Below are 26,272 nucleotides of genomic sequence, written 5' to 3'. Positions count from 1 at the left end.
CGTATGGCCACCTAACCTCCCCCCTACGTGGTGAGTGAAATTTAAGGAAATGTGGCAACATTAACTCTTCCTTCAGCTTTCCCTTTCTCTCTGTGCGGTGCAACAGGGAAGGTTTAATTTGACCGAGCAGAATCACTGTTCCATGGAGAGGAGGAGGAGGAAATGACTGAGGTTTCCATAATCAACCTTTATCTGGCACAAACTAAAACTTCTCTTATTTCCTTTAATCATTTTGCTGTTTATAGAACCAGGCTTCAGAAGAAACGAATGCCAAACGGGAGGGTCATAAATTATTATTAGGTGTGAAATGCAACAAAACGCCACCATCGCTTATTTATTTAATTGACTTAATTTAAAATATTTTTTGCCCTGTCTTTCTCCTTAAAAGGACTGGACTGAAGAAGTGCTTACATTAAAGTATAGTAGTTTTTAAAGTACTTCTTTTGTTTTTGTTTGGTGTTTCTTGTTGTAAAACTTCTTTGCCTGTAAGGCTCCCTGTCGCTTTTGTTGCAGGAGAGGAAGGTCCCTAACCTTCTGGAAAGTTTGCCCAGATTGGGAAGGTGAATAACAAGGAAGGAGCGGCTTCTTCTGCTCACACTTTCTTCTGATCACTAACCTGTCCACTTATAAGCTCTCTATCTGCTTGCACATCATGTCTCCTTGTGCAGTGGGAACAAGTGGACAGTGTTGTCTAGTGGGGAGCAAATGAAGCAACGGTAGTTGTCCTATAGCTAAGAAAGCATCAATCCTTGTGCTTTGGGTCTGTCTCTCTAAAGTTTTCACTCCAAATGTGACAAATAATGGACAGAGTGCTAAATAAAAAGACCTTTGACCATGAATCCTCTTGCTTAAATACAAAGCCCTCCCAAAAGCTTATGCAACCTACTAAGTCAAGGGTTGGCTTTGGCCCACAACTCCCAAAATCTTTCAGCTAGCAGTGAACTCCCTGATTTTAGGTAGAAAATTCGGAATGTCCTCAAGTGACGGCTTACACATCTCTAAAAGTGGATTTGCATTAAATGTTGATAATAGCTGGGTAGTCAGTTTCAGCAAAACAACAAACTGATTTTTTAAAGACTTGTTGATTTCATCATGGCCTTTTGTGATTTAAAATCCATTTTCTTCAATAATGGAGAAATTACCAAGGCTTTAAATATATAGGCAGAAAAAACTGAAACAAAATTGAACATAGAAAGTGAAATACTGTATATATATCGCCAGACACTAGTCTATGACTAGTCTAATTTACATAATTTTTCATTACATACCAATGAGATCTACCCATGTGAGCCACAACCCCACTAATGGAGTGAAGGAGTACCTGCATTATCCACAACTATTACTATACAGTATTCCTTTTAAAGGAAAATATGAAATGTGATTCTCTGTCTATCCATAAAATGCAAAATGCCCCATTGTGCCCATAGAACTTTGCCATTGTCTGATGGAGTTTGATGTGACCAAAATTACCTGTTGTGTAGCACATAAATTCTATAGATAGGGGGTTACTGGAATTACATTTCAGACCATTCATTTTTCAGAGTTGTGTAAGGATTGCAAAGTACACATGCATCAGGTATGCATAAAGCGCTTTGATGGCCTTCTGTCCTTAATGTTCATTTCATGGTTATTCTAACAGAAATGGGGAAAATAATTACAAGGGCTGATTTTTAGAAATGTTAAGGTCTGATTTTAATGATTCTGTCTCCAATTTCTAATGAGCGTCAGGAGAATTCAACGTATCATCTGGGCAGAATTTGGAAAGTGATTTCCAGGTTTTAAGGTGTATTTCTATATTTGTGTAGACACACAGCTTTCTGTTTCATTACACATGACAAATATTGCATTTGCAAGTTACAAAACTGCAGTCTGCTGACCAATCTTAGCAATGCAGTTGTGCTGACAACAGATGGCAAATAGCTCTGATGTAATTCTTATTTGTCATTCATTCCTGCGAAGCCTCACAAACATTTTCATACAATTTGTGGAGAGCGCCTACATGCTTTTATTTAGCTGAGAAATGTCAAGCTAAATTAAATTTAAAAACATTTTTCGTATTGTTGGGATTCCTGTGAGGTCATGTGATATTTTCTGGTAAAGATTGCCTTACAGCATTTTTGAATAAGTGCACGTTTGGTAGCAATTAAAGGTCTGTGTCCTTTAAGTAATGCTTATTAGTACATAACAGATGCTGTTTAGAAACATTACGCTTTTTAATAGGCTCTGCTTTCTGATTGAATGTTGCTTTCCAAGCCCAACTGTCACTTTGAAGGCTTAAAGGTATGGCATTGTTTATGCAAAGCCTAAGTCGATTTTCTGCTCTGAAATCAAGCCATTAATTTTTCTCTCTCTGCCTTTGTTTCCCCCTGTCCTGATAATACATTCCAGTTCCGCTTCAATATCTTACCTCATTATATTTGTTGGGGATATATTGATATTAAAACCTTTTCTCTGTTTTTAATTATTATAATTTATTTATCTTTAATAAATTATTAAACATACTTCAAAACAGCTTCAGCCTCTTAAAACTGGGTGGATAGAATTAAACCAGTATACTTGTTCTACTTGATAGCTTTCTTGCTTTCTAGATGTATGGATTTTTTTGCATACCTGATTTCAACTCAGGGCAAACAAGTCATGAACCGCACTTTGCTCTCATCATCCCATCCCTAAAATCTGTGTAGGAAAGAGTATAGCACTTGTATTGAAATGAGGAACATAAATCCTCATGCATGTTTTTGTTGTATAAATGGTGAACCATATAATTAAGACAATGTTTTTGTAAGCTACGTTGTTTGCTCAAGACAGAGTGTTTTTTTTTTTTGGCAAAAGTTTAATGTATGTATTTTGTATGATTGATAGGCAAAATGCAGCCTTCCATGTGTAACTCTTAGGCCTTTTCACCAGTGGCTAGGCTGGTTATGGCTGGTGGGAATTAACAACCACAGCACAAGGGGAGACACACTTTGTCCATTCCTGCCACCTCAACCAAAAAGTCTTCTGTTGTCTAACAAATATAAGTAAGTTGCCTGTTAATTAGAGCTCAGATTTATGTGATGGGAAGAGCCCTACTCACATGTAAAAAAGGAAATAAGGTCTAATTCCTTTAATCAAGAGGGAGCATACAGATAAGGAGAATCAAATTGTCTGTCAAATTTGTCACACTTCACCTTTAATTAATTCCGAGGCTCTGTTATCACCTTGTTAAGGACTTCCCAGTTTTGGGACAGTATGTGCTCAGCTTTAGCATTGCCTGCAAAGATGTAAATTACAGACATAATCCAAAAGAAGTCTGTAACAAATTGTAGCATTTCACTATTTCTTGTAACTAGAAAATACTGTTCCTCTTCCTTGAAAATGAAACTGGGAGCCAGACATTTGACTTTACTTTGGATAAAGTCTAGTAGGACTGCTCAGTATTAAAACTGCCTTGGAGATCAGATTTGTCTGCTGGGTTATCAGTTTTGCAAGTGAGAATGTGTTAAGTGAAATTAATTCCTTTTTTCTCGTTCTTCTCCGATAGGAGTTGAAAATAGAATCATTAAGTGTTCTGTGTTCACTTTGAAAAGAGAAGAATTCTGAACGTTCTCTGATATATCTGCAAGTTGTGTCCCCTTGTGTTTTTAATTCCACTCTTTCAGGAATAAGTATTTTTGATTACACCAGATTTGCAATTCTTTATACAGTTTGTCAATCCAGATGTTTCATTCCATGTGATAACGTCTTTCTCCCAGATGAAAGTATCACATTACATGAGGTTGGCTGGGTGTGTGGTATTTAGTTTTTAAACTTAGAAATCCCTATTTAAATAGGAAACTGAGAGATTATTACCTACGGGAATTCTACCAAAATCATCAATACTGGGTGATTTCCAATGTTAAACGTAAAGTCCAAGAATCCTGTATCTGTGGCTACTTTTATTACTTACCCTTACCTACTAATTTTATTGCTTGCCATAATTCCTGGAGATGGTGATTCATTACTTTCATGAACCAATGTTACTTCATAACTGCAAAGTATACTCCCTATGGACTGGTTGACTGCTAAGCAAAGATTCAGAAGACCCATTCACTGGTTCTTAGTAGAAGGATCACAGACTGCTCAGCATTGTGGCATATTGCTTGTTTGTTGCAACAGTGGTATTATATCCTTAACCAAATTATGCACCATGTAGAAATGTTGTGTCTTGGCTCATACGGACTTGGCTCATCCTGACTGTGATTTCTTGAGGATCATAATCTGACTAAACAAAAGCATATTCTTGTGTTAAACGTGAATGTCCCATGTTGAATCAGAAGGGACTTCCCATAACTGAGTAGGTCAGAATAATGCTTTGATATACTGTTATTTACTTTAGCTAACAACTACCTAAGCCTTCTTAAACAATTTTGCATGCTTGCACAAATAAGCTTTATAGAGGAAGAACTATCCTCATTTTTTGAAAGATGGCTATTATACCTTTGATAAATTGAAGTCAACAACGAAATGTTGCCATCTGGAAACATTGTTAGTCACTGTTTCTTCCTGCAATGCTTTCTGCATTCCCAGCGTTCAGCAATTCCTTGGCATTCCTAAGCAGAAAATGTTGTGTTTCCTGAGAAGTAATATGTTTGGAAAGAGTCATGCTGTAGAATCAGAGATGTGGAAAGCAATCTGTGGCTTGGCTTAGTCAAACACTGGCATGAAAATAAGATTTCAATAATTTAAGGAATTGTCTTTCAGAATGGGCCCTACTGTTGGGGAGCATGAGGCAGTTCTTTATCATGAGCAGGCAGTAAATTATTATGTAATGTTATAATTCTTGTCCAGGATCTTATTAATGTTTGCGTGAAGTTTGCATGCAGCTAATTGTAGCTAATTGATGAGGTGCTGGGTCACGTTGCAGTTGTGTGCTTGCGCCTGCCTGTGCAACTGAGATGGCCTGCAGGACTTGGCAAGTTAGCCACAATTAGCAGTGGCAAGTTATACAAATCCTATGTGAACACCAATAGTATTCTGGCTGTTGCATTTTTTACAGCAAGAGGTGGGGGAGAAAGTACTTGAGGGATTTTTATGCCTCAGAGGCCAAAATAATTTGGCTGTTCTTTTGGTCTTGATAGAAGGGTGGGGTTGTTGTTTTTTCTGCTCTAGGCCACAAAACGTCTGTTCTTCAGCCCGTCCTTCAAAACGTGGCAAAATTAAGTGGCAGAAGAACAGATAATCTTGTAACATGCCCATCCTCAACTGCCTGCCCCAGAGAAGAGGCCCTTCAAAATATGGAAGTTAATACCTGCATCTGACCTGTTAATGGTGCAATGAAGTTATCATCCTGGTTCTTGGAAAGTCTTGTGGCAATTTTAAGACTAATAGACTTATTTTAGTGGGAATATTTCTGGATGTACAGCCCTGTGAAATTTAAGTGGTGTTGCAGTAGATGTTGCAATGATTGAAATCAGTGACGTGGCTCCCGAAGTAATCCTAGGAGAAAGAATTGAGACTCCAAGCAGGAGCTTTGTGTGAATTTTAATTGAACAGAGGTCATGGAATTACGTCCACAGTCTCTGTCTTAACCACTGCATCCTTTTCCAAAAACTGTCCTTACCGGAATAACAGCAAAATGCTAAAGAGTGACACCAGCTATGTGTGTTATATCCTTGAGATTTAACAGAAACATTTTCCGCTCAGGTGTGAATAAAGGTAATTGCCAGAATGTCACACATAAAAAAAGCCGGAAGCTGCTACCTGTTAGTTAAGATCTTTAGTGACATCTATAGGCTGTTAGACCCAGCATATGTGATGTTCTAAACTTGTTTATTGGCATGGGCTATTTAAGATGGCAGTTCGTCCCTTTCAGCTCCAAAGTAGAAAGTTTGGAATTTGTCAAAGGCAGGAGATGTTCTGTTTTCAGTGTATTTACCGGTTGCACCATACCATTTCTGCTCTTGCTGAGAAACATCTCATATTTTTTAAATTGTCCTTTGTTGATACTGTTCATGTATCTTTGGCCTTTAAAAATAAATGTAGGTCACTTTATTGTAACTTTTCTGGCACCATGTATTCTCTTTCCTGATGGTTTTGGAGAAATCGCTGTTTCACATATAATCCAGCAGTTAAAATTGTGTAAAAAGTTCTCATTGGAATTTGGGTTTTCTTTGGTTACTTAACTGCTCGGTTAGGCTGGGCATATGTAGAAATCAAACAGAGTAGGAAAACTGGCAAACTGTAACAAAGATTCTGCCATTTCTTTTCTTTTTCTCTGGCAGCTGTAGGAATTCCCCCCCCCCCCTTAATGCATATCTCTGTATTGGATAAGAGCAAGAGTTATTTTGCCTTAAAAAAATACATCAGTTTGTGTCAAACTGAATTATTTAGAGAAGAGGGGTTTGGCTCATAAAGCTGAGACACATTAAAATGAAACTGAAAATGCAGCACCAGTTCTATTGAAAAAGATTAAATACTGTACCCCTATACGTAAGTAAATTTTAACGTGAGTCACACATTCAAATATATTTCCTTGTAAATGTTAGATTAAGTCACAAATTCAGATGCATTTCCTTGTAACAGAATGATGGATCCAAAAGAAGAGGAATGAAATTTTGTGCCGGGGCAGTGGTAGCATTGACTCATCTGTGACAGCATTTTTACAGCAAAAATTAAAGAAGTGCTATATCTATAGTTTGGACATGGCTGAGACAAGAGGCAGTGCCCTTCGAGCTGTGTTCATCGACTACATATATGGAATGCCATGCATCTTGCTGTTTATGGAAGCACACACCCAGGCAACTTAAATCTGTGTATAAAGACTTTAAAAATAAGATTGCTGTTAATCCTGCGGAGCATTCCTCTCTTCCAAAATATCTTATTAGCGCATTTAATAATAATGATGTCTCATTTTGTTCCTAATGTAGAACGGATCCCCTTTACTGTATATGGCTGTTTGACATAGTTCCTCGGAGCGCCTGTGTATAAATCCTCTCTCTCCGTTTCTCTTGTAAAGCAAGCTTTCTTCACTGCAAAGTGTTTGTTAATACTTTACAATGCAAACAAAACTGGATAGGTAGTGTTGTGTTGTTGTTTGTTCTCCACCTCAAAGCCACAAACACGAATGTAATGCAAACTAGTGATACAACAACTTCATTTTTAAGGCAGCTGCTATGCTGATTCCTAGAAAGCTTCAGACCGGAGGAGGGTTCCCGGGAGAAGGCTAGGGAGTGATTTTAAAGCCCATGTTTCTGAATGTCGTGTGCACTGGCAGGCAGATGGGTGTTGTAGTAGCCTAGTCACCTGTCTATTTTAGGAAAAGATGCTTTTAGTAGGGGCAGTTGGGAATAGAATGGAAGGAGTCTGGTATTCCACCACCAGCTCAACCCACTGTATGGGAAAACATAATGCTTGGTAATGACTGGTGAAAAATGAGTTCTAGTCATGCGAGAACTCAAATTAATGAATAAAAGAGAAACTTCATTAGATTGGGGTAGCGGTAACCAATGTTTTTAGTGAATGTAACAGTGTATGATATGAAAAAGTTATTTTCCTGGCCAGTATGGCTGATTGACAAGGTAATGGGAGTTGTAGACTGGTAGTTAGAAGGCTGCGGTTCACTCCCATCGTGCTTCTTCTGTGAGGTTGCTTTCTGTCCAGAGACTGTATACCTCTGGGTAATTAAGGATAATCATAGCTAGTTAAAGAAAATTTAAAAACTGTTATTCCCAATTTAATCATGGCATTTTAGCTGCTCAATTGATCTTAGCAGCTAATTTATTAGATGTTGCAATCGGAGTGAGAAGTAGCCTATTAATGCCAACATAGCCTTCTAAAGGAGCTTCTTAATTTCCTCTCCAAGGCCTGGTGAGATTTGAGAGCAGAATTTTGACACCCTTTTGGCGTTTTATCACTCAATGGTACAGAGTTGAATAGTCCACTCCAACGAGCCGGTGCTTAACAATCTCCTTTCTCCTAGTTCATCTTTACCCAGTGGATATTAAATATGAAAAGCCGGAAGTTCTAGAAGCAGCAGCTCATGTGTATTATACAAAGCTATTAGAGGAATCGTCGTCAGAGGCCGAGTTCCTCTGTATTCCAGGAAAAGAGAATGTAAGTATGTTTTGTTTCTTCAAGATGTTAAAAAGTGGATATTCCGCTGACCAGAGGTTCTTTGTAAAGGAGTCTTCGTGAACATCACAAGATTAACAAATGTTACATGGTTTAAGGCCAGCCAATTCATTTTTTAAGAATAGAAGAATGGGAAAGTATCAAAACCAGAAGAAAATGACATTCAGTTGGATGATATATTTGTAACTTTTCTAATGTGCTTCAATGTGTACAGAGGGCCACCACAGTTGATAACTTCAAAATGGGATTAGACAAATTCGTGAAGAAGAAAATAATCGTTGGCTACTAGTCATGATAGCTATAAATTGTTTCCAGTGCCAGACATGACACTCAGTGCCATGTGACTAGAGAACATAAGGGAGATGTGGACCTTTCATTGACAAGGGGTTATGGTAGACAGGACTTTGCTCCAGTATGGCATGGCTGGATGTCTCTTCTTGGTGTCCTATTGCCTGCCATTTTCATAGGAGATTGTTCTCCATGCTAGTTGCCCACCACTTCTAAAGAGAGGTCCTGAGTGTCAGTGTGTAGACATTTTAATTTCCCACAGTGCCTCCAATGTGGCCTCACCCAGGTGCGTAGGACAATGGTACTCTATGGTGAAAGCATGATCTGTGACCACATGGCTACAGTTGTTTCCTTTTCTATCCTAGAGGGTATTTGTGAGTCTTAAAACACACACACACAAACATTCTAATATCCATTGGGTTGTCATGGAAAATCTAAACAAAAGGAGTTGATGCCGAGTAAGTAGATAAAAAATATTGTAGATTAAATCTGACATGAAGACTGTTCCCAGATGGGTACATAAAATATTTGCATTCAGTTTCTCATTCCCTTTGACATTCTTTATCAGGGTTACTGCTTTACAGAATCCTCCAAAATGCCCAAAACAGATGGCCCCCATAAATGCATTAATTTTTTGACCTGAAGCAACTGAAACCCAATGTGAAATAATTCCTCACTGAAATTTTGGAGCACTGTTTGTATACAGGAAGAAGGAAAACCCATGTGCATGTGGTTTATAAAGTCTAAAGTGCAAAAGGTGCTTGCTTTTACATAATCACTCTTCGAATGCCCTCTAGCGTCGCAAGCTCACAACTGCTTCTGAATAAAACAACTGGGACACTGCAGGCAGGAGAGAGTTCAAGAGGGTGAAGGCTGTTGTTCTGTCCTCGGCTAAACCTATCGTGCCTGGATGCAGTGTTAGCGTCCCATCTGGTGCTCAGTTGGGGAGAGGATGATGGCCAGCTGAGGAGCTTAGCACGCTAAGTGACTCTGCATTCTTAGAAGAGCGAGATGCAGTTGGGTAAACTAAGGATGCCGTTTTTGGCCCGGATTCCAAAGGATCTTAATTTCTGTGGTTTAGGGTCAGAATGTAAATATTGTTTTGCTACAGTTGGGGTAGATCGTTAAGTGTCCGAAAGGCGAGAGAAGGGATCTAGTGCTGATGCTGGACCATTGCTCTCCTTCTGGCTGTCTTATGCTTAAATTCTGTCTCAGATTCAAGACTGCCACCTCACCAGTTTTCGCCTGGCAGTTTTGTGGGGGTGTTGTTTATTTTTAAACTCACTGTCGGTACAGTCTCTTCAATACCAAGACTAAGCAGATTATATCATTATTTAGTTGGATTTCTGTCAACTCCTTTACCCGGAATACAAGCCAACCTATAGTATATTATGGCTGACCTCCTTATTTTTATTTTTTAAAAATCACACAGTAGTGCTTCCATTCAAAACACAGTCACTGCCTTGAGTTCCTTTTTAGGAGAAATACAAGATTAGTAAGTAAGTAAATAAGTACATGTAAGGAATATCTCCTGATCCATACAAAAAATCCTAAGCCAAAACAAACAAATACAAACATGGAATATATTTGGACAACTTAGTCCTGTTCTATGCTTTAGTAAGCATGGCAGTAATGACATACATGATTTGTGTTGCATTTTAGAATGTTTAAACTGTTTCACACACATTGGTGCAGTTCAGACCTAACAGTAAAAAAAGGTTTCCCGGGTTACTTGCTATGGGAAATTGTAGATTCATCGGCCTCTCCTTCATATACTGTGGATAATGAAGGTTCTGTTTGAAGTTTGGAATAGAGATCACTGTATCTTATTACATATGTAAACCAGAACCTGGTTCTTCAGAGCATAGCCACGAACTCAGAATTGGAAGTTGTTCTTCCACGTACGTTTGAAACCTTAGTTCTAGTTCCCTTAGATTGATTTTAACCTACAGTAGGCCCATAGTAGACCACTCGGAAAACGTATTGCTAATGAGGTAACCTCAACAGGCTGCTGATTAATAAGTATTGGTAATAGAGATGGGCATGGGTTTGGCAGGTTTGTGCAGTTCCTTTCCAGTCTAAACAGCTGATCTGTGGTTCCCTGCCTTGCTCTCTCCAGCAGGTGCCCAACCATGGATCAGCTGTTCAGTTGGGAAACGAACTGAGCCATACCAATGGTTCATGCCCATCTCTGATTGGTAATAATGATAATTTCCCCACTCTTCTCCTTGTTGTGGGCACTCTTTAATGCGTGAGTATCACGAATGTGAACAATGTGTCTGATTACAGATTAAACTTGAAGCTTCCTTGATGTCTTTCGTCCCTCTGTACAGAGAAGACAGTGAGCATAAGCTTCTGGTTTTAACTGATCCACAAGAAAAGAATAAAGGTTAGTGTGGCTTTTCTTTTTTTACTCTTCTCCATATCTCAGAGTGACTCAGTGAATGGTCTGAAACGGAGTTATATAGGGTGTGGTTTAGTTGCTGAAGCCAGCCTCGTGTGGCCCTGCAAAAGAACTGGATGGAAGCCAAGGAGAAAATATATGTCAGCTGCCCTAACCTTAGAAACATGGGAAACTAGCTTATACTGAGTCAGGCCAGCAACTTCATGGTATGGTGATTATCTGCTTTAGTGCCTGAGTAACTCATGAAGGGACGTGGCGGCTCTGTGGGTTAAACCGCAGAAGCCTCTGTGCTACAGGGTCAGAAGACTAGCCGTCACGGCGTTCCGTGTCTAGTCGCACTGGCCACGTGACCATGGGAACTGTCTACAGACAAATGCTGGCTCTACGGCTTGGAGACGGGGATGAGCACCGTGCCCTAGAGTCGGACCCGACTGGACTAAATGTCAAGGGGAACCTTTACCTAACTCATGGCTGCTCCAAGGCAAGTAACTGGGTGATAAGTGGGAATTTCAGGCTGTACAGATGTTTATGACAGGTTGGCAGGAGTAGCAGCTTGGCAAAGGTTGCTAAGCCGTTGGTTCCCTGATTTACATTGGAACTCTTCCTCTTTCTCCCTCCTTCCCCTCCTTTTTCCTTTCTCGCTGGTCTTTCTGTTCATCCGTATTGTGTTCAGTCTGCCTTTTCTTGTCCTGGCCGCCCTCCCCCTGCTTACCAGGGATCAGAACTCTCTGGTCTGTCACTCGTTTGAAGAGTTCTGGGCCTTTCAGAAAGATGCTATACATTATAGTTGTGTAGAATGCCTGTGAAAAAATGAATGTTGTCATATCATGTCATGTCATGTAATATTCGAAATGCACAGGGACCCTCTGGATCATGGAGTCCAGCCCTGTCAAGGAGGCACAGTGGGGAATTGAACTCCCATATCTAAGTCACTGAGCTGCCCCACAGCCCATCTTCTAGGCTGGCCTCCAGCCTTTTCTCTAGGGCAAATGAGGGACGCCTGTATCTAAAGATGTTATTGCCAGCTACAGAGAGATTTTTGATTACCTAATGAAAAAGGGAAAAAAAATTAAGAAAAGAAAAGAAGCTCAAGGTGTTCATCCCCAGGAATCCCTTCGGGTATAGACCAGGTGCCCAGATTTCATGAATTTGGAAGAATACAGGAGGCAGACAGCATACTGAGTGTATATGCCTTCCTATATGCATGCAGTCTCTCACACACTTGCCCTTTTATTGGTATTGGTTAATATACAAGAATATGAAGAAGAATGATGCAGAGACTGAGTAGATATTTCCTTTTCTGTGATGGAAGTTCTACAGTTCCTTAAACTGTAGTATTTCTTTTTTGGGGGGAATGTTGTTTATTTTGACTTGAAAGCCAAACATCGCCTTTGGGATGTGGCTGCACTGCAGTCTTCTTTGTGTTGCGGGGTGTTTTACCGGCTGAATCTACAGCAAAGGAAAGCACTGCAGAGTTCAGTAGAGTTTGCTCCCAGGTATCCATAGGACTGCTATCTCATGCACAAGCCTAACTGTGAGATTCTGTTCGGGGTTTGTTTTGTTCCCGATAGCCATGCTTTTGATCAGGCTTTTTTGAGTATAAAATACAGAAAGGCAAGATACGAAAGCTGCGGCTCTTCCTTAGGATATCATTATGATCCTGTATGTCATTACGAGCTTCTGTACCTTATTAATTCACCATCATACTGCTGCAGTTGGGATGCAGTCTGGTCCACGCAGAAGGCCTCTGCTTCATTCCATGTATTTCTAATTTACATAAGCTAATGAAAGGGCACACAGACACAGACATACACACACTCATGTGTGTGTATTAGAATATATATCTGTGTGCACATGCATTAGAATGTAAAAATACAGAGGCTGAAATCCTCTTGCTTAGGGTACTAAGTCACAACTAGAGTCAGCCCAGTGAATCAGTGGGGATTTAGGAGTCCACTTGTGTGTAAGTTGCATTGATTCAATGGGCCTACTCTAGTTGTAACTTAGTATTTATTTATTTATTTATTTATTTATTTATTGAATTCCTATCCCGTCCAAAGGTCTACTCTGGGCGGTTTACAAATTTAAAAACAATAAAACCAAAAACATATACTATAGATCCAAGGTGGTGAAAGTATAAGAAATTAAGATATGGCAGGAGGGAAAGCCTGCCCAAATAGCCAGGTTTAAAGTTTATTCCTGAAAACACCCAGAGAGGGAGCCAGGCGGATCTCCATGGGCAAGTTGTTCCAAAGGCGAGGGGCCACTGCTGAGAAGGCCCTGTTCCTTGTTCTTTCCTTCCGGACCTCCCTCGGTGTTAGGCCCCTCAGCTGCCTGGCCTGGCTGAAACTAGTATGCTAAGCAAGAGGATATGAGCCAGTAATTAGATATACCAAGGACAGAAGCTGGGGCCACCTACCAGAAGCGTGAATGCAAAAGTTGGGAGCTCACCATGATTGCTACAATCTCATATGTCTGTCTGTCTGTCTTGCCTAGGCTAAAAAGTGGCATACGTGCACAAAGTATTAGCAGGCTTGGGGAATCTGGGCCGTTTCAATCCTTCTGGGCTTCTCTGCAACTATCAATGGCATGAGTGAAGGGGCATCTCTCCTGATGTATGTGACAGCATATTTTAGGAGAAAGAAGTAGGCACCTGTACCTGCCTGCTCTAGTTTGTGGGTTTGTCCAGCATGTGGGTTTTCTTTTCCGCGTACAGAGCCAGACCAAGAGATGTTGCTATGCGAGGCAAAGAATCCCATCAACCCAAAAGCTATCAGTTAACAAGAAGTGGGATCTTGTGCACTCAGAGACAGAAGCAAGCAAAAAGTGGAGAACATAGTCTACAGTCCCCCAAGTACTTGTTGCTAGACTCAAGATCCAGTGGAGATTTCTTAGATAGCAAAGGTTGCTTGACTTTGAACATCTGTTGATTTCATCAATGTAAATAGTCCTTCTGTCAATGCCGGTAGTGATTATTCCATATATAATTTGTTACGGCCGATTGGTAGCCTTGCCTCTTGTGTTGAGCCTCACTGTACTTCACTCAGCTGTTATTTGAACAATGTCTGCCTCTAGCACTGTTTTCAAAGCATTACTAATCTGCAAGAGCCTTTGAGAATGCAGGATCATTTTCGTAGCCTTCAAGAACCCATTGTCACCTTTAGGCCACAACAAGTAGATAAGTGAGGACTGTGTAGCGGGAAAGTTATGTTTTACCTCTCAATAGCCGTGTTTAAATTAAAAATTGATAAAGACTGTTTATGTTGTTGTTTCGACTTATATACAGCTAGAACACTCTCTGGGTGATTTATGACATAATTTTGCAAAGAACACCTTGCCCTCTAGGCGAGCATGATACTCCTTTTACCAACCTCAGAAGGATGGAAGGCTGAGTCAACCTTGAGCCAGTTAACCTGAACCTTTTGGTATCAAATTCAAGTCATGAGCAGAGATTTGACTGCAGTACTGCAGTTTAGGTGCTGTGCCACGGGACTTGCTCCTTTGAAAGAACAGTAAAAATAATTTTTTAAAAGTTTCTTCTCACTAGTTTGCAAATAGAAACACAGCAACATGTCTGCACATATTTAAAATATTTTTCCTATTTATACAAAGCTTAGGCAGTGATGAGGTTGTGAGGTAATCATTCTACTAAATATTTTTTGAATATTGTGAAAAGTATCTAACAGTTCTTACTAGCATACGGACAACATTTCATTCCTACCACAAAAGCTTTCCCAGATAAATTACTTGCTATCTGCAGAAGAATGCTTTATCTGTGAAGTGTAAGAAAACCAGGAGAACGTTATGCACTCCAACTTCTATCTTTCCATTTTATTTGTACTTTTGAATTTTGATCCATAACCCAATTTAATGCCTTCTTCATTACTGAACTTCTTAATAGTTCTCTCAGCTATCTAGTGATTTGCCATTTTGTTAGTTTTGGAACATTGAGAGCCAAAGTTACAGCTTCCTTCCATTTACTTTTTAATCACTGTGTCTAGAAATCTGAAGATTGACATCTCCTTTAAACCTGCTTTAATAGGACTGCAGTATGGTAATGCTTTGTGATAAGGTGTCGAGGGGAACAAAAGAACACACTGTTTCATTACATGGACCTGTAGCAGCAAAGAAGAGTTAACTTTTTAATGAGTGTTGGTCACAAAAAGTGCCCCTCCACAGTTCCCTGGAGTGTGGTGTGTCATAAAGGTTCTCAACCATGTTGTGAACGTAGATGCAAATACGTACCTCCAGTCTGTGCAATAGGAAAGAGGAGTCGGTGGTAAAAAGGTGAACTTCTGAAACAGGTACAGCTTAGGTAGAAGGCTAGACAGACCTCCCTATGATCTCTTGCTTGTTGTAAGAGACCAAAGCCTTGCATAGGTGTTAATTAATTCGTTTAACTAGTCAGGTAATATCCAGCTTTTGTGTGGCAAACTATGGTCAAAGAGGGCCACTGTCCGTTGAAGGAGGTTTGGCTGGGAACTGCTGAACACCTGTTCCATCTAGAGGATGAACCAGCACGAACCGCCAAACTGCTGGTTCATGCCCATCTTGATTCCAAAGGGTTCATCATGGCATATATGCCTTAATTTGGCTGGGAGACCATGCTACACTGCCACTTGGGTCTCTAGGTTCTACTTTAGTTCAAGTGGAATAACCTCTTACATTCACCATCTAGCGCAGGTGCCCACCAGCTGTATTGAACTATACTGTAATTCCCAGCAGGAAAGGGCACACCACTGGAATTCTGACTGTGGTCTTGAGACATTCCTGAATGGTTTCTGGGCTACAGCTGCGTTTCCACAGATGCTTCTCTTCTCCTGGCAGACCAATTTCAGTTAACCAGATTTGCCCAGAAATGTATCTCTGTGCACATCAGAAAGTGCTTCAACACGATTGTGTGCCATGTGTGTTAATAATGTGGTTCGCAGCTCAGTTGAGATACACTACTGCACTCGTTCCCATCCTTGGAGTGCAACTCCTAGAAGTCTTCACCACTAGCTGTGCTGGCTGGGGTTTCTGGGAGTTACAGTCCAAGAACCACCTGGGTTACTCTAAGTCAGAAACCACTGCACTAACAGCATTGTCCCTTTAATCTCTTGCTGTTCTGTCTTGCTCATGACAGAAGTGCAGAACTCATGTATATCTGAGAAGAGGAGTGCAAAAACACAGCCGTATTTCTGAGAAAATGTATGAGTTCTTGTTTGCATTCTGGCAGCTTTATTCAATTTCCCCCTCCAGTTTTATCAGTTTATTTGGACAGTTCCTGGTGGCTTATTGAAGATATAGTGAAGACTGCCGATCCTTCCCGGGAGAGTCTGATGCAGGTGAAGCTCTTTTCTTCTGCTGTTTATCTCTCTCAGCCTTTAAACCTCACACTGTTCATGGTTTAAAAACAACAAGGATTGAAGATTCTTGGTGCCCCACATCTTCATTACCTACTGCTTGTACATTTTTCATTAATGCTGTCAATCATTTAAAAATATTTAATCGGTTAATCACTTATATTTATCTGATCCATGGAACAACTGATTTCCTCATATTCAGAGACAGGAATCAAGTTGGTGAGTTCTAGCTCCATCAGTGGCATTTTGAGTGACTTGCCAATCAGAATTGGATAGAACAGCACAGGGCGGTGGTGATGGTGTTGTATTGTAAATTGGGTAGTTCAGGAATAGACTTAACATATAAATAAAACTTCAGAGGAAATGGGGAGGAATGGTGCCCCCACTTGTTTATTCGTATGCTGCTTTTCTATGGTAGAACAGTGTTCAAAGAGGCTTACAGTAACATAAATACATGAAATTTTCCTCCAAAGGCTAAATTGGGCTCTAGCTACAAATCCTGAAGACTACCTCCCTTTAATTTTCATAGAATCATAGAAGAATTGAGTTGGAAGGGGCCTATAAGACCATGGAGTCCAACCCCCTGCTCAGTGCAGGGATCCAAATCAATGTGTATCTGACAGAGGGTTGTCTCCTTTTCTTTTGAATGCCTCTACCGCTGGAGTGCTCACCACCCTCTGAGATCATGGATCCCATTGTCATACTGCTCTAACAGTTAAGATGTTTTCCCTGATATTCAGCCTAAATCTGTCGTCCTGTTGCTTGGATGTCTCTGGAGTGATCAAGAACAGATCCTGCCCTTCCCCTTTCTGTGTCTAACACCTTCAACAAAGTAGAGCAAGGCGTTCACCTGTGAATGAGGGTTGCTTTCCTTTCCCCCTCAGCATTACAGAGTTGATCTAAATTGGGAACCACTATAAACTACTTATAGGGTGAAGACTTCCCCTTCCCTCCATGTTATCAGAAAGAGATGTGATCATAGATATCCCCTGCCTTGTATAGCTTGCCATAAACCATTCTGCCTGGCAATTGTGTGTGTAAGTATAACATAATTAAATACAGATGCCAATATTTCCATATACCTTCTTAGGTTGTGTCTTTCAAATACTTTCCTGGAGGGGGTTTCCATTTTTTGCCCTTCCAGATGTTATAAGTGCCATTCATATTCTTCAGTCCTGTTTCCATTCATTGTAGGTGTCTCTTTTTCCTTTTTTTTCTGTCTCCTTTACCCCCTTTGGCAGGTAGTAGAGGAAGCAATCAGATAACAGAGTTATTCTATTAGCAATAATAGCCTAGTAGTGTTAGTGTTGTTTGATTGGCCGTCTGTTGGGGAGACCCAGTCTTATGACCCTTTGGCACAGCGTCTCACTTAACAGATGCATTCACAAATGCTGTCTGCCTCAAATCATTTAAACATATATTGTCAAGAACAGTTCTTTAAAGGGATTTCTCTGATCCAAAATGCCTCCCGTCCTTTCTCTTAGTTTTGATGTAGTTAGACATTCAAGACAATATATACTGTACGTCATTGTCTTTATAAATTCCCCAACTGATCAGATACTATAAGTTTATTTTAGGAATCCCATAGGCATAGAACAGATTAGTTTGCTTTGTGCATTGGTTTTTTCCTTCCATCTTTTTTAGCAGCTCTCTGATACCCTGTCTGTTAATCTTACTTGTCTTCAAACCATGTGCCTTACACAAAGTATACTCTGTTGGGATTATTTCCTTTTCAAGTTCCGTGTGTTTCAAAAAATTTATATTCTTTATATCATCCAATAAACCTCATGTTTTCAGATCTTCACTGTGTAAATGACTGGCGTTAAAAATAATGTTTTTGGTAGTTGGTTTTATGCTAGAGGAGGAGAATTACCGTATTTTTTGCAGCATAAGACGCACTTTTCCCCACAAAACAGGGGGGTGGAAAGTCTGTGCGTCTTATGGAGCGAAGAAAACAGATTATATTTTCCTATTTTCTTCTCCTAAAAAATTGGTGCGTCTTATGAAAAGGTGCGTCTTATGGAGCGAAAAATACGGTAACACTTTTATCATATTCTTCCCCCCCCCACCTTCCCTCTCCCCCATCTGTCTTGTAAGGTCCAGACATATGCAGAAAGAATTGTCCTCTTTGTCCTTAACTGCATCATTTTTGGAATCCTGGAGAGGAATTCTACTTGTGATGCGCTATTTGTACCTCATTCGAAGGAGGAGCATGCCAAAATATTCTGGAAAAAGGGAGAGGCGGCGGCCTTTTACACCGTCAAACCTAAAGGTATTCCCGTTTTAAGTACTTTTTCCTGTGGATGAGCGTGTTTGCAGAAAGAAGGGCAGAACTTTACGGAGAGAAAAACAGAATTGTATGTTGATTAAAGAGAACCTGGTATGTTTAAAAAAAAAACTTTCTTTTTCATAAGCGAAGTGATTAAAAAAACCCCTGCATTTGGAAATATAATTTAGGAATGGTATTAATTGTTTCTCTATGTGACACCATAATGTGGGATCTGAAACCCAATGCTATAGAGTGAAAGTGTATTAAAAGTGAGAGCACGACTCGTAATACATTATTTTCTTTTGCTCACAAGGAGCTCGTGGTTCATGTTTCTCAACAAACATAACATTCAGCAAAATGAGCAATGTTTGAAACTTATTCTAAGCATTGTTTTCTGAAGTGTCTGTAATGCTGCCCGTTATCAACTATTTTCCAGAAATAGTGGGGACACCTTCAGACCTGTCCTGTCTCTATCATGCTGTCCTCACTCTGCCTCTGGGCAAAAGCTAACAGTATTCCACCATTTTCTCATTCTTTCAACCCAAAGTAGCTGTGCGTTAGATGGGCTGCTTCGGTGGCTGTTTCGCCTCCCAGAAATGCTAACAGAAATGTAAACAAATGTGTGTCTTGTTTATATTCTTACTTGTGTGTTCCAGTAAGTGTTTGAAGGCATCCATTGGCCTCTTGCAGAGCAGTTGGAGAAGTAGCATATGGCCCATCCAGCTGCTTGTGGTTAAAGGAAGGACAAAAAGCAAGATTATTTTTGCTCCCATGGTGGATTCCAGTGGGCAGAAAAATCCAGGGGGCACAGCATTTTGATGCCAAACGAACATTAACACCGAGCAACATAACATGACACCACTGCCACAGCAATGCCAGTCATTATGTTAATAAATTATATACACCACCCACTAAAGAGTACTATTACTAATCATTTAAAAAAATAATTTTTCTAGCTCGGTGTGTGGAGTTCTCCTGCTTAGGATTCCAGTGAAATATTCCTTCTTCCAGGAAAATAGGAATGGGATTTTCAAATGTCCTTAGGATTCCATGGCCACAGAACACGGTCTGTTGTCAGAGGGTTGCTTTTGTTCCTCACCCCCTTTGAGGATTTCTCTTCCTTGAATATTTTTTTTTGTAGTACAGTATAGGAATTTCAGTGTTTCTACAACCTTCCTGATACCTCCTCGGAATGTTCTGCTTGTAGCATTCAGATAATTCTAGTGTATAGGGTGAAAAAAGAGAAAAGTATGGCAACGCCTTTAGGACTGACACATTTATTTCAGTGCGAGCTTTCATCCCAAAGCATGGCATCCTATGGGACAGAGGGTATGAATTAGACGCTTTGTGAGGTTCCATTGCACTTAAATATAGTCACGTCTTTCTGTCATTTTCTCTTCTTTTATTGCACATATATATTTTTTTGCATTAGACAGAAATTTTGGATCTGCCAAAACTAAATGAACACACAATCATGCCCTAGGGAGGCCTTCCTCTAAATTTATTTCAAGCTTGGAAATGTTGCTGCCTTCCTTGGTTTTTGTGTAGGCGTGTGTGTGTGTACACACAAATCACACAATGGGTTGACTTTGGCCACCATTCAGCAGAAACATTCTCTCCCGTTACACAAGGGCTCTGTCTGCAGAAGGTCTCTCTGGACAAACGTCTGCCAAGCCAGCTTGTTAATCAGGGAACTAGCTGGAATGTACAATTTTGTTTGATTTGGGTTTTTTAGATGTGGGGCAGGATGGGGCTGGGCTTTTCCTGAGCTTTTGGATGTTTGAGAGCGTTAATGGCTGTCTCCTTTCTCTGCCCTTGTAATTGCTGTTTACCCTTCTGTAGGCTCAGAGGTTAGTCATTTAGCATCCGTGTCCTAAGCAAACAGATTAAAGGCTCTGAAGGAGCAGGCTGCATAAAGGCTTCCTTCTCCAAAGATGTCCCTTTACTTCTGTTGTGTTCCTCTTTACCTATAGTGCTCAGTGTGTGTCTACCCAACGGACAGGAGGGACCATCGTATAACACCCTATCACTCTATTGAACAAATGGGTTAAAGCGGTCTATAGAATAGGGTTAGGACTCCTCTGTGGCCCACGCATGAGCTTGGAATGAAAATAGTTCATGTGTTCCAGAAAATAGAATCCACATACCTTCCTTTCTTGTTTTTCTTGGGCCAGTCATGGCTCCTGTTCACATAGAAGAATGCTATCTTCATTATTTGGATTTGTTTCTTCATTGCATTGTGTAAAATCTCCTGTTGGTCAAAGGCTCCATTGAATCGTCATTTTGATAATGGAACAAAAGCAACGGAAGTTGTGTCTCTGCTTTTCCTGTGTTTCTAGCTATTTTTTCTTGGTGGTCACATCGTGAGCTTGGATGGCTATATTCAGTCTAAGAACACTGTTAGATACAGTATTTGTGTAGCGATTTTTATTTGTTTGTTTATAAATTTAGGAAAGGCATGAGTTCCTTTGCCTGTGTGCGCTTCTGTTTTACTGAAACAGAAGGAGAATTTCTTTAATTGTGCTCATTCTTCTGTGACAGAAAGTTCAGTTATCCATGTTTCAGGTACTCAATATGAACAAGTTAGATGGTGAGAAGCGCCATGTAATGATGATAGAGTTTGGCTGGTAATGACTAGAACCTGAAAGTTACTTTTTAATATCAATTTCCTCCCGTTATTCATTACAGTGTTTGGGGGAAAAAATCATGAAAAAAACGTTCATCATGATGAGACTGAAAAATTAACTTGTTACATTTTTTGTTGTGTATGCATTACTTGTTCATTATTTTCCATTACTTTCTAAAAAAAAACATACGCTCGAGAAGAATATTGCATAAAATTTACCAAGATGCCTCACGAAAACACCCTTTGATTGTAATGTGTGAAAGTAGCCAGAGCACATTATTTGTTAACACGGATAAAGTAACTTTGAAGGAAGGAACGAAACAGGCAAACCAACTAGGAAACCTCAACTTCCTGTTTCTACCTCTGTTGGTACAAAGCTACTAGTGCTAGTGTGGTTGCACGCTTTTCAACTCCTGACATTTACCACATATTGTGGTTTGCTTTCTGAGCAGAGAAAGTTTGGGGTAAAATACAATTTTACTCCCAACTGGAATCGACTCATTGAAATCAATGGTCCCTGTGCCAGTTTTGATCAGTCCATTTCATTCAATTCAGTGAGTCTGCTCTAGGTAGACATGAAATTGGATTTAGCCCATAGATGGACTTACTCCCAGTTTGCTATATCCACTCACGCCTTTTATGAAGCAGCTCCATGGATGCCCTCTTATCTGCCCTTAATCTTCTGAAGGCATTTCTATGAATGTCCAAGGGAATGACCTCCCTTTGTATTAAATCTAGAGTGTCTTGCACTGCTTTAATTATTTCTATATTTCATTTATTTCTACCTTTTGAGTAGTACCTATCTAGTTCGCACAACAACACTCAAAAGGAGCTTAGGCCAAAATAACCATTTCTCTATCCAGTGTCTTCCATGGATGGATGGATGAGTAACATTCAGGTCTCCTGTTTCCAAAGGCATCCTTCTGCCTACTTCCTCTTGCTGATTTTAATAAGCTCATTCATGAGCTCTGTTTAGAATTCAGGATAATTACAGGCAATTTTGTGTCCTGCTTCCAGGAAGCCTGTGTGATGGGCACACCGGCCAGTGCTACTTGCTCCCTGTTTTGGACACCATGTTTGTTCAAAAGAAGTTTAGAAGACGTGGCCTTGGTATGAAAATGCTCTATGATTTTTGCCAGATGTTTGCAACAGAGGATGCGTTGGGACTCAGCTTCCCTGTTTCTCCCAACATGTACCGAGGTAAAAATACTCTTTTTAGAGAAATACTAGTTTTAAAAGATAATGAATTCATACAAAGAAGGCCAGCGCTCCCAGGAAAACTCGATCCTTTACATCCAGAAGGTCACAGGGTAGGACTAGGGAAAACCCCAGCCTGAAAACCTAGAGAGCCATTGCCCATTTGGTGGGGTCATTGCGGAGTTAGAGTGATTGATGGTTTGATTTATGACAAACCTTTCTGTGTTGCTAAAAGTGCTGGTGCAGGCAAATTGGGGTATATAAATCTGATCAGAGTTAGCCAAGCCAAAAATGTAGCAGTATCTATGAGTCACCAGCATTTCAAAGCATGCTGTGTCACCAGCGGCTGAGCATCCTAGCTGATGTCAGCTGCCATAAGATACGTGTGCTTCTCTGCTGGTCTTGTGATTTTGATGGGTCCTATTTCTGAGCACCTTCAGCTCATGAACAGTTGTGATGACACAGGTACATGATGATGTAAGATACAGTGGTACCTCAACTTACAAACTTAATCCATATTGGAACGGCGTTTGTACATTGAAAAGTTTGTAAGTCGAGGCAAACTTTTCCATAGGAATGCTTTGAAAACCATTTAATCCGTACCTGCTGTTTTTCGTTCGTCCCATAGGAACTAATGCAAAGCCAGTTAATTCGTCCTCTACCACTAAGGAGTTAATATTTTTTTTTTAAAAAAATTCTTCTTTTGACCTAAAATGGACTTAGGTCAAAAAAAGGGCAGGAAAGGTTTTTTTCTGTTTGTAAGTCAAGGCTCTGTTCGCAATTCGAAGCAACTTTTTGCGATTGGAGCCGTTCGTAACTCGAATTGTTCGCAAGTGGAGACGTTCGTAAGTCAAGGTACCACTGTAATGAGAAACTTTACATTCTTTAGTTCGGGGGGGTGTAGTGGATAGAGCAATGGAGTAGGACTCTGGAGAACAGGGTTCAAATCCCTGCTCACTGGGGGAGTGAAACTGATAAAAGCACTCTTCAAATACTTCACTGAACATCCTATCAAGGTTACTAGAAGTTGGTTCCGACTGACAGCACATAACAAGAGCAATAACAGATCTAGGGATAGGGAACACAACTACTGTGAGACTCCAGATCCCATCAGCCCTCCCCATTAGCCATTCTGGCCTGGGTGGGGGAAATCGGAAGTCCAGACAGTTCCTGGAATCCACAGATTCCTGTCTGGTTCCTATCCAAGTATGAAGTTGGTATGAATCACTAACATTATCTTCATTCAAAGATTAAAATTTTGTTTAATTTCATCAAAACAAGTACATCATACAGGTGCAGCCACTGGAGAACTGCTTTGATCTATAATTGATATGGATTTGTGAATAGGTCCATACGGGTTGCTAACCCAGAAGTATAGTTTTTACCCACAGATATTTATGTATATGTGACCTGAAGGGGAAAGGGTGTGTGTTAAGTCTCTCCATCCGGTCACTTGTATTTATGCTATCTACAGGCGAACAGCAATTGGTTCCTGTGTAAGATGTGAAATGCCTCTTAGTGGCTTAGAGAAGTGGCCCCTGATTTGGGTTTTTTTAACTAACGTTGCAGGCAAAGCTCTGCTTTTTCCGAGTGCAATTGGAATCTCCCCTCCCTGGGAGGAAAATTCAATCCTCTCTATATGGCTAATAAAACCACAGATGTTCCAACACTGTACCTCCTTCTCTAGCACCTTGATCCTTTCTTAACATTTAGGATTGACACATTTTCTGTCTGAGGCTGCTATGGCCAAGGAGATGGTTCATCATGCTGGATGCATTTAGTTCTTATCTGAAAACTGCACCAATGTGTCAGTTGGCATGAATGGGAAGAGAGGAATTGTAAAATGAATATGTGCCCAAACAAGACTCCCACACACTGGTGAAACAGTGGCTGGTGCGATAAATAACAGTATTGGTTAATTCAGCCGGTCCATGACTATTCCTAATCCACCCAGGCGACTCCTTAGAGTAATCTCTCAGCAACTTCTTAAAACACAGCACTATTATTATTATTTTGAATGCCCCCTTTATCCCACATTGGCTGTGGTCTGCTGGATTGGCCATCACTTGACTCTGTGCAATATTGCATAAAATGAAACTATTTCTCCTTCTGGAAAATGTGCAGTTGAAATCACTGTCCACATGATACTCCCACAGTTGCACATTATTCCCTTTCAAGACAAGCAGATGGTCTTGTTCCTATCCTTCGAAAGAAAACAGGGTCTGTATTGCCCTTTCTTCCTCGTGTATTTTCCTTTCTTCCTCTCTCACAATGGCTGTGCTCACACATCACACAAAGTCAGGAGGAGGCAATTGCAAGTATCCCAAGGCAAATGCCCTGCCTTTTTTTCCAAACTGGATGGGGATATCCCTTGGCTTCTGGCCTTTTGAAGATGGCGGTGGGGATAGCCTTAAAATAGATAATCAATACTTTCAGGGTTTCAGGAGACACTGTGGGTCATTTATTGGCCACATTGGCCGTTCTGGGAGCCTTGCTAGACCAACCAGCTGTACAGTTTCCACCCCGGTCCGTAGCCATGGTTCAGCGCTCCCTACACAAGCACAATGGAACCCATTCGTGGTGCTCGGCTCTCTTCCTTTGCTACCAGGAAAGGAATAAACCATGATTTTGTTTCACTTGTGAGCTGCTGTATAGTGGTAAGCAATTAAGAAATCATGGTTTAAAATAAACTCCAGACAACCGATTTAAAAAAAAAATAAGTGCAAACCTTGCTGGATTGCCAATAAGTGTTTTTTTTTGGTCTGTTTTTTATACTTACAAAATGGGCTGGCAGGAAAGAGATGAAGATCTACATGTCTCCCCTCACCTTTCCATGCTGGTCACGAAGGAAGAGTCCTTCATCCTCTTAGGTTAGCATTGAAAGCATATAGACTAGAGGCAGATGGAGAGAACGGTCGCTTCTCTGCTAGCCCATTTAGTTGCTTACATGGTTTTCCTCGTTGCCTGTGATACGGCATGTGGTTCATTTAATGCTGCCCTCCACGAATATGCCTTTAGGATGTGGCAGATTTTCAACGCATGTCAAGCGTGTTTTCTATCACCTCATCCTAATGATTATGTTGCTTTATGGGAAGAGTAGGAACCCTTTTTGATACGGATGAACAATTCCAGCATGCAGGGAGGGAAGTTGAAGGACAATAGGTTTTTAACATAACAAAATAAGTCCAAAATAAATGTTCAAATAAGATGGTGCTGCTTTGCTCCTGTGTTTTAATCTCCCTAAGACTGCTGGCAGTTGTGTGGGACACAACTGCTCCAGGGGCGGACTGCTCTGCAGCTGGTCCAGCAGTCTTGGGTTTGCAGTTATGCAAGTTGGAGATTGCCCGGTTGAAAACAGAGGAGCTTAGGCATGCTCCAGGCAGTAGTGATTGCCCCACTATGTGGTTGGTGAAAAAGGACAACCATATATACACCAGGAACAAACAACAACAAAAGGACACATTATTGGTCTATACCTTTAATAGAGGCAGTAGAACCTTTCATTTTAATTTTAAAAAATGTTTATTAAACAAAAATACTATGGATGGACCCACCCACGACCATTGAGTATAATCAATTTTCCCTCCATTTATGAAGCTCCATTCCCCTTAAAAAATACACTGACTCTTGCAGAGGGACATCACCCTTCCCTTTGGTTAACACAAACTCAATAAAATTTTCAGAATTTTTTCCTTAATTTGTCCCCTTAAAAACTGGGTTGATAGGAGGCCAGGCTTATTAAGTGACTTCTTATTATAAACAGCTGTGCAATGTCTTCTCAGACAAACCATTCATTTCTTTTTTTTTTTAAAGAAAGATTCTAGACACTGTGGTAAAATAATAGCAAATACCACCAAACCCTCGGTGTTGAACGGAAGACATAAATCAGCTGTTTTTGACAGGGTTCTTTGCCGATTTCCAAGCATTGTTACAGAACAAATAGTTATGCAAGAAACTTTAGACGTTCCAGACGTCATATCACATTCTTCCAAGCTGCTACAAATACTCTGAATATAAATAAAATAAAAAGCTCTCATTATTGTGTAAGGGGC

The 26,272-nt window shown here is 40.4% G+C and overlaps 1 protein-coding gene across 7 annotated transcripts in view; it reads left to right on the top strand.

Moving 5' to 3' along the window:
- The window catches only part of FAM169B (Protein), a 32,609-nt gene that overhangs the window by 1,334 nt on the left and 5,003 nt on the right, over window positions 1–26,272 (top strand). For 6 of the 7 annotated variants that reach the window (XR_013539004.1, XR_012081651.2, XM_072982211.2 and 3 more), the window contains 5 exons: window positions 7,940–8,073; window positions 10,669–10,768; window positions 16,025–16,110; window positions 18,226–18,400; window positions 22,041–22,223. Coding sequence is in view for 5 of the 7 variants with exons in the window: in XM_072982211.2 (XP_072838312.2) it covers window positions 7,940–8,073; window positions 10,669–10,768; window positions 16,025–16,110; window positions 18,226–18,400; window positions 22,041–22,223 (678 nt within the window). In the remaining 2 variants the exon portion in view is untranslated. The remainder of the gene's footprint in view (window positions 1–7,939; window positions 8,074–10,668; window positions 10,769–16,024; window positions 16,111–18,225; window positions 18,401–22,040; window positions 22,224–26,272) is intronic. The other variant, XM_072982212.2, reaches the window with a different exon arrangement.

The sequence above is a fragment of the Pogona vitticeps genome, chromosome 12, assembly GCF_051106095.1.
Source record: "Pogona vitticeps strain Pit_001003342236 chromosome 12, PviZW2.1, whole genome shotgun sequence".
NCBI classification, from domain to species: domain Eukaryota; kingdom Metazoa; phylum Chordata; class Lepidosauria; order Squamata; family Agamidae; genus Pogona; species Pogona vitticeps.
Note: the sequence above shows the minus strand (reverse complement) of the source record. Positions and strands in the feature narration are given on the sequence as shown.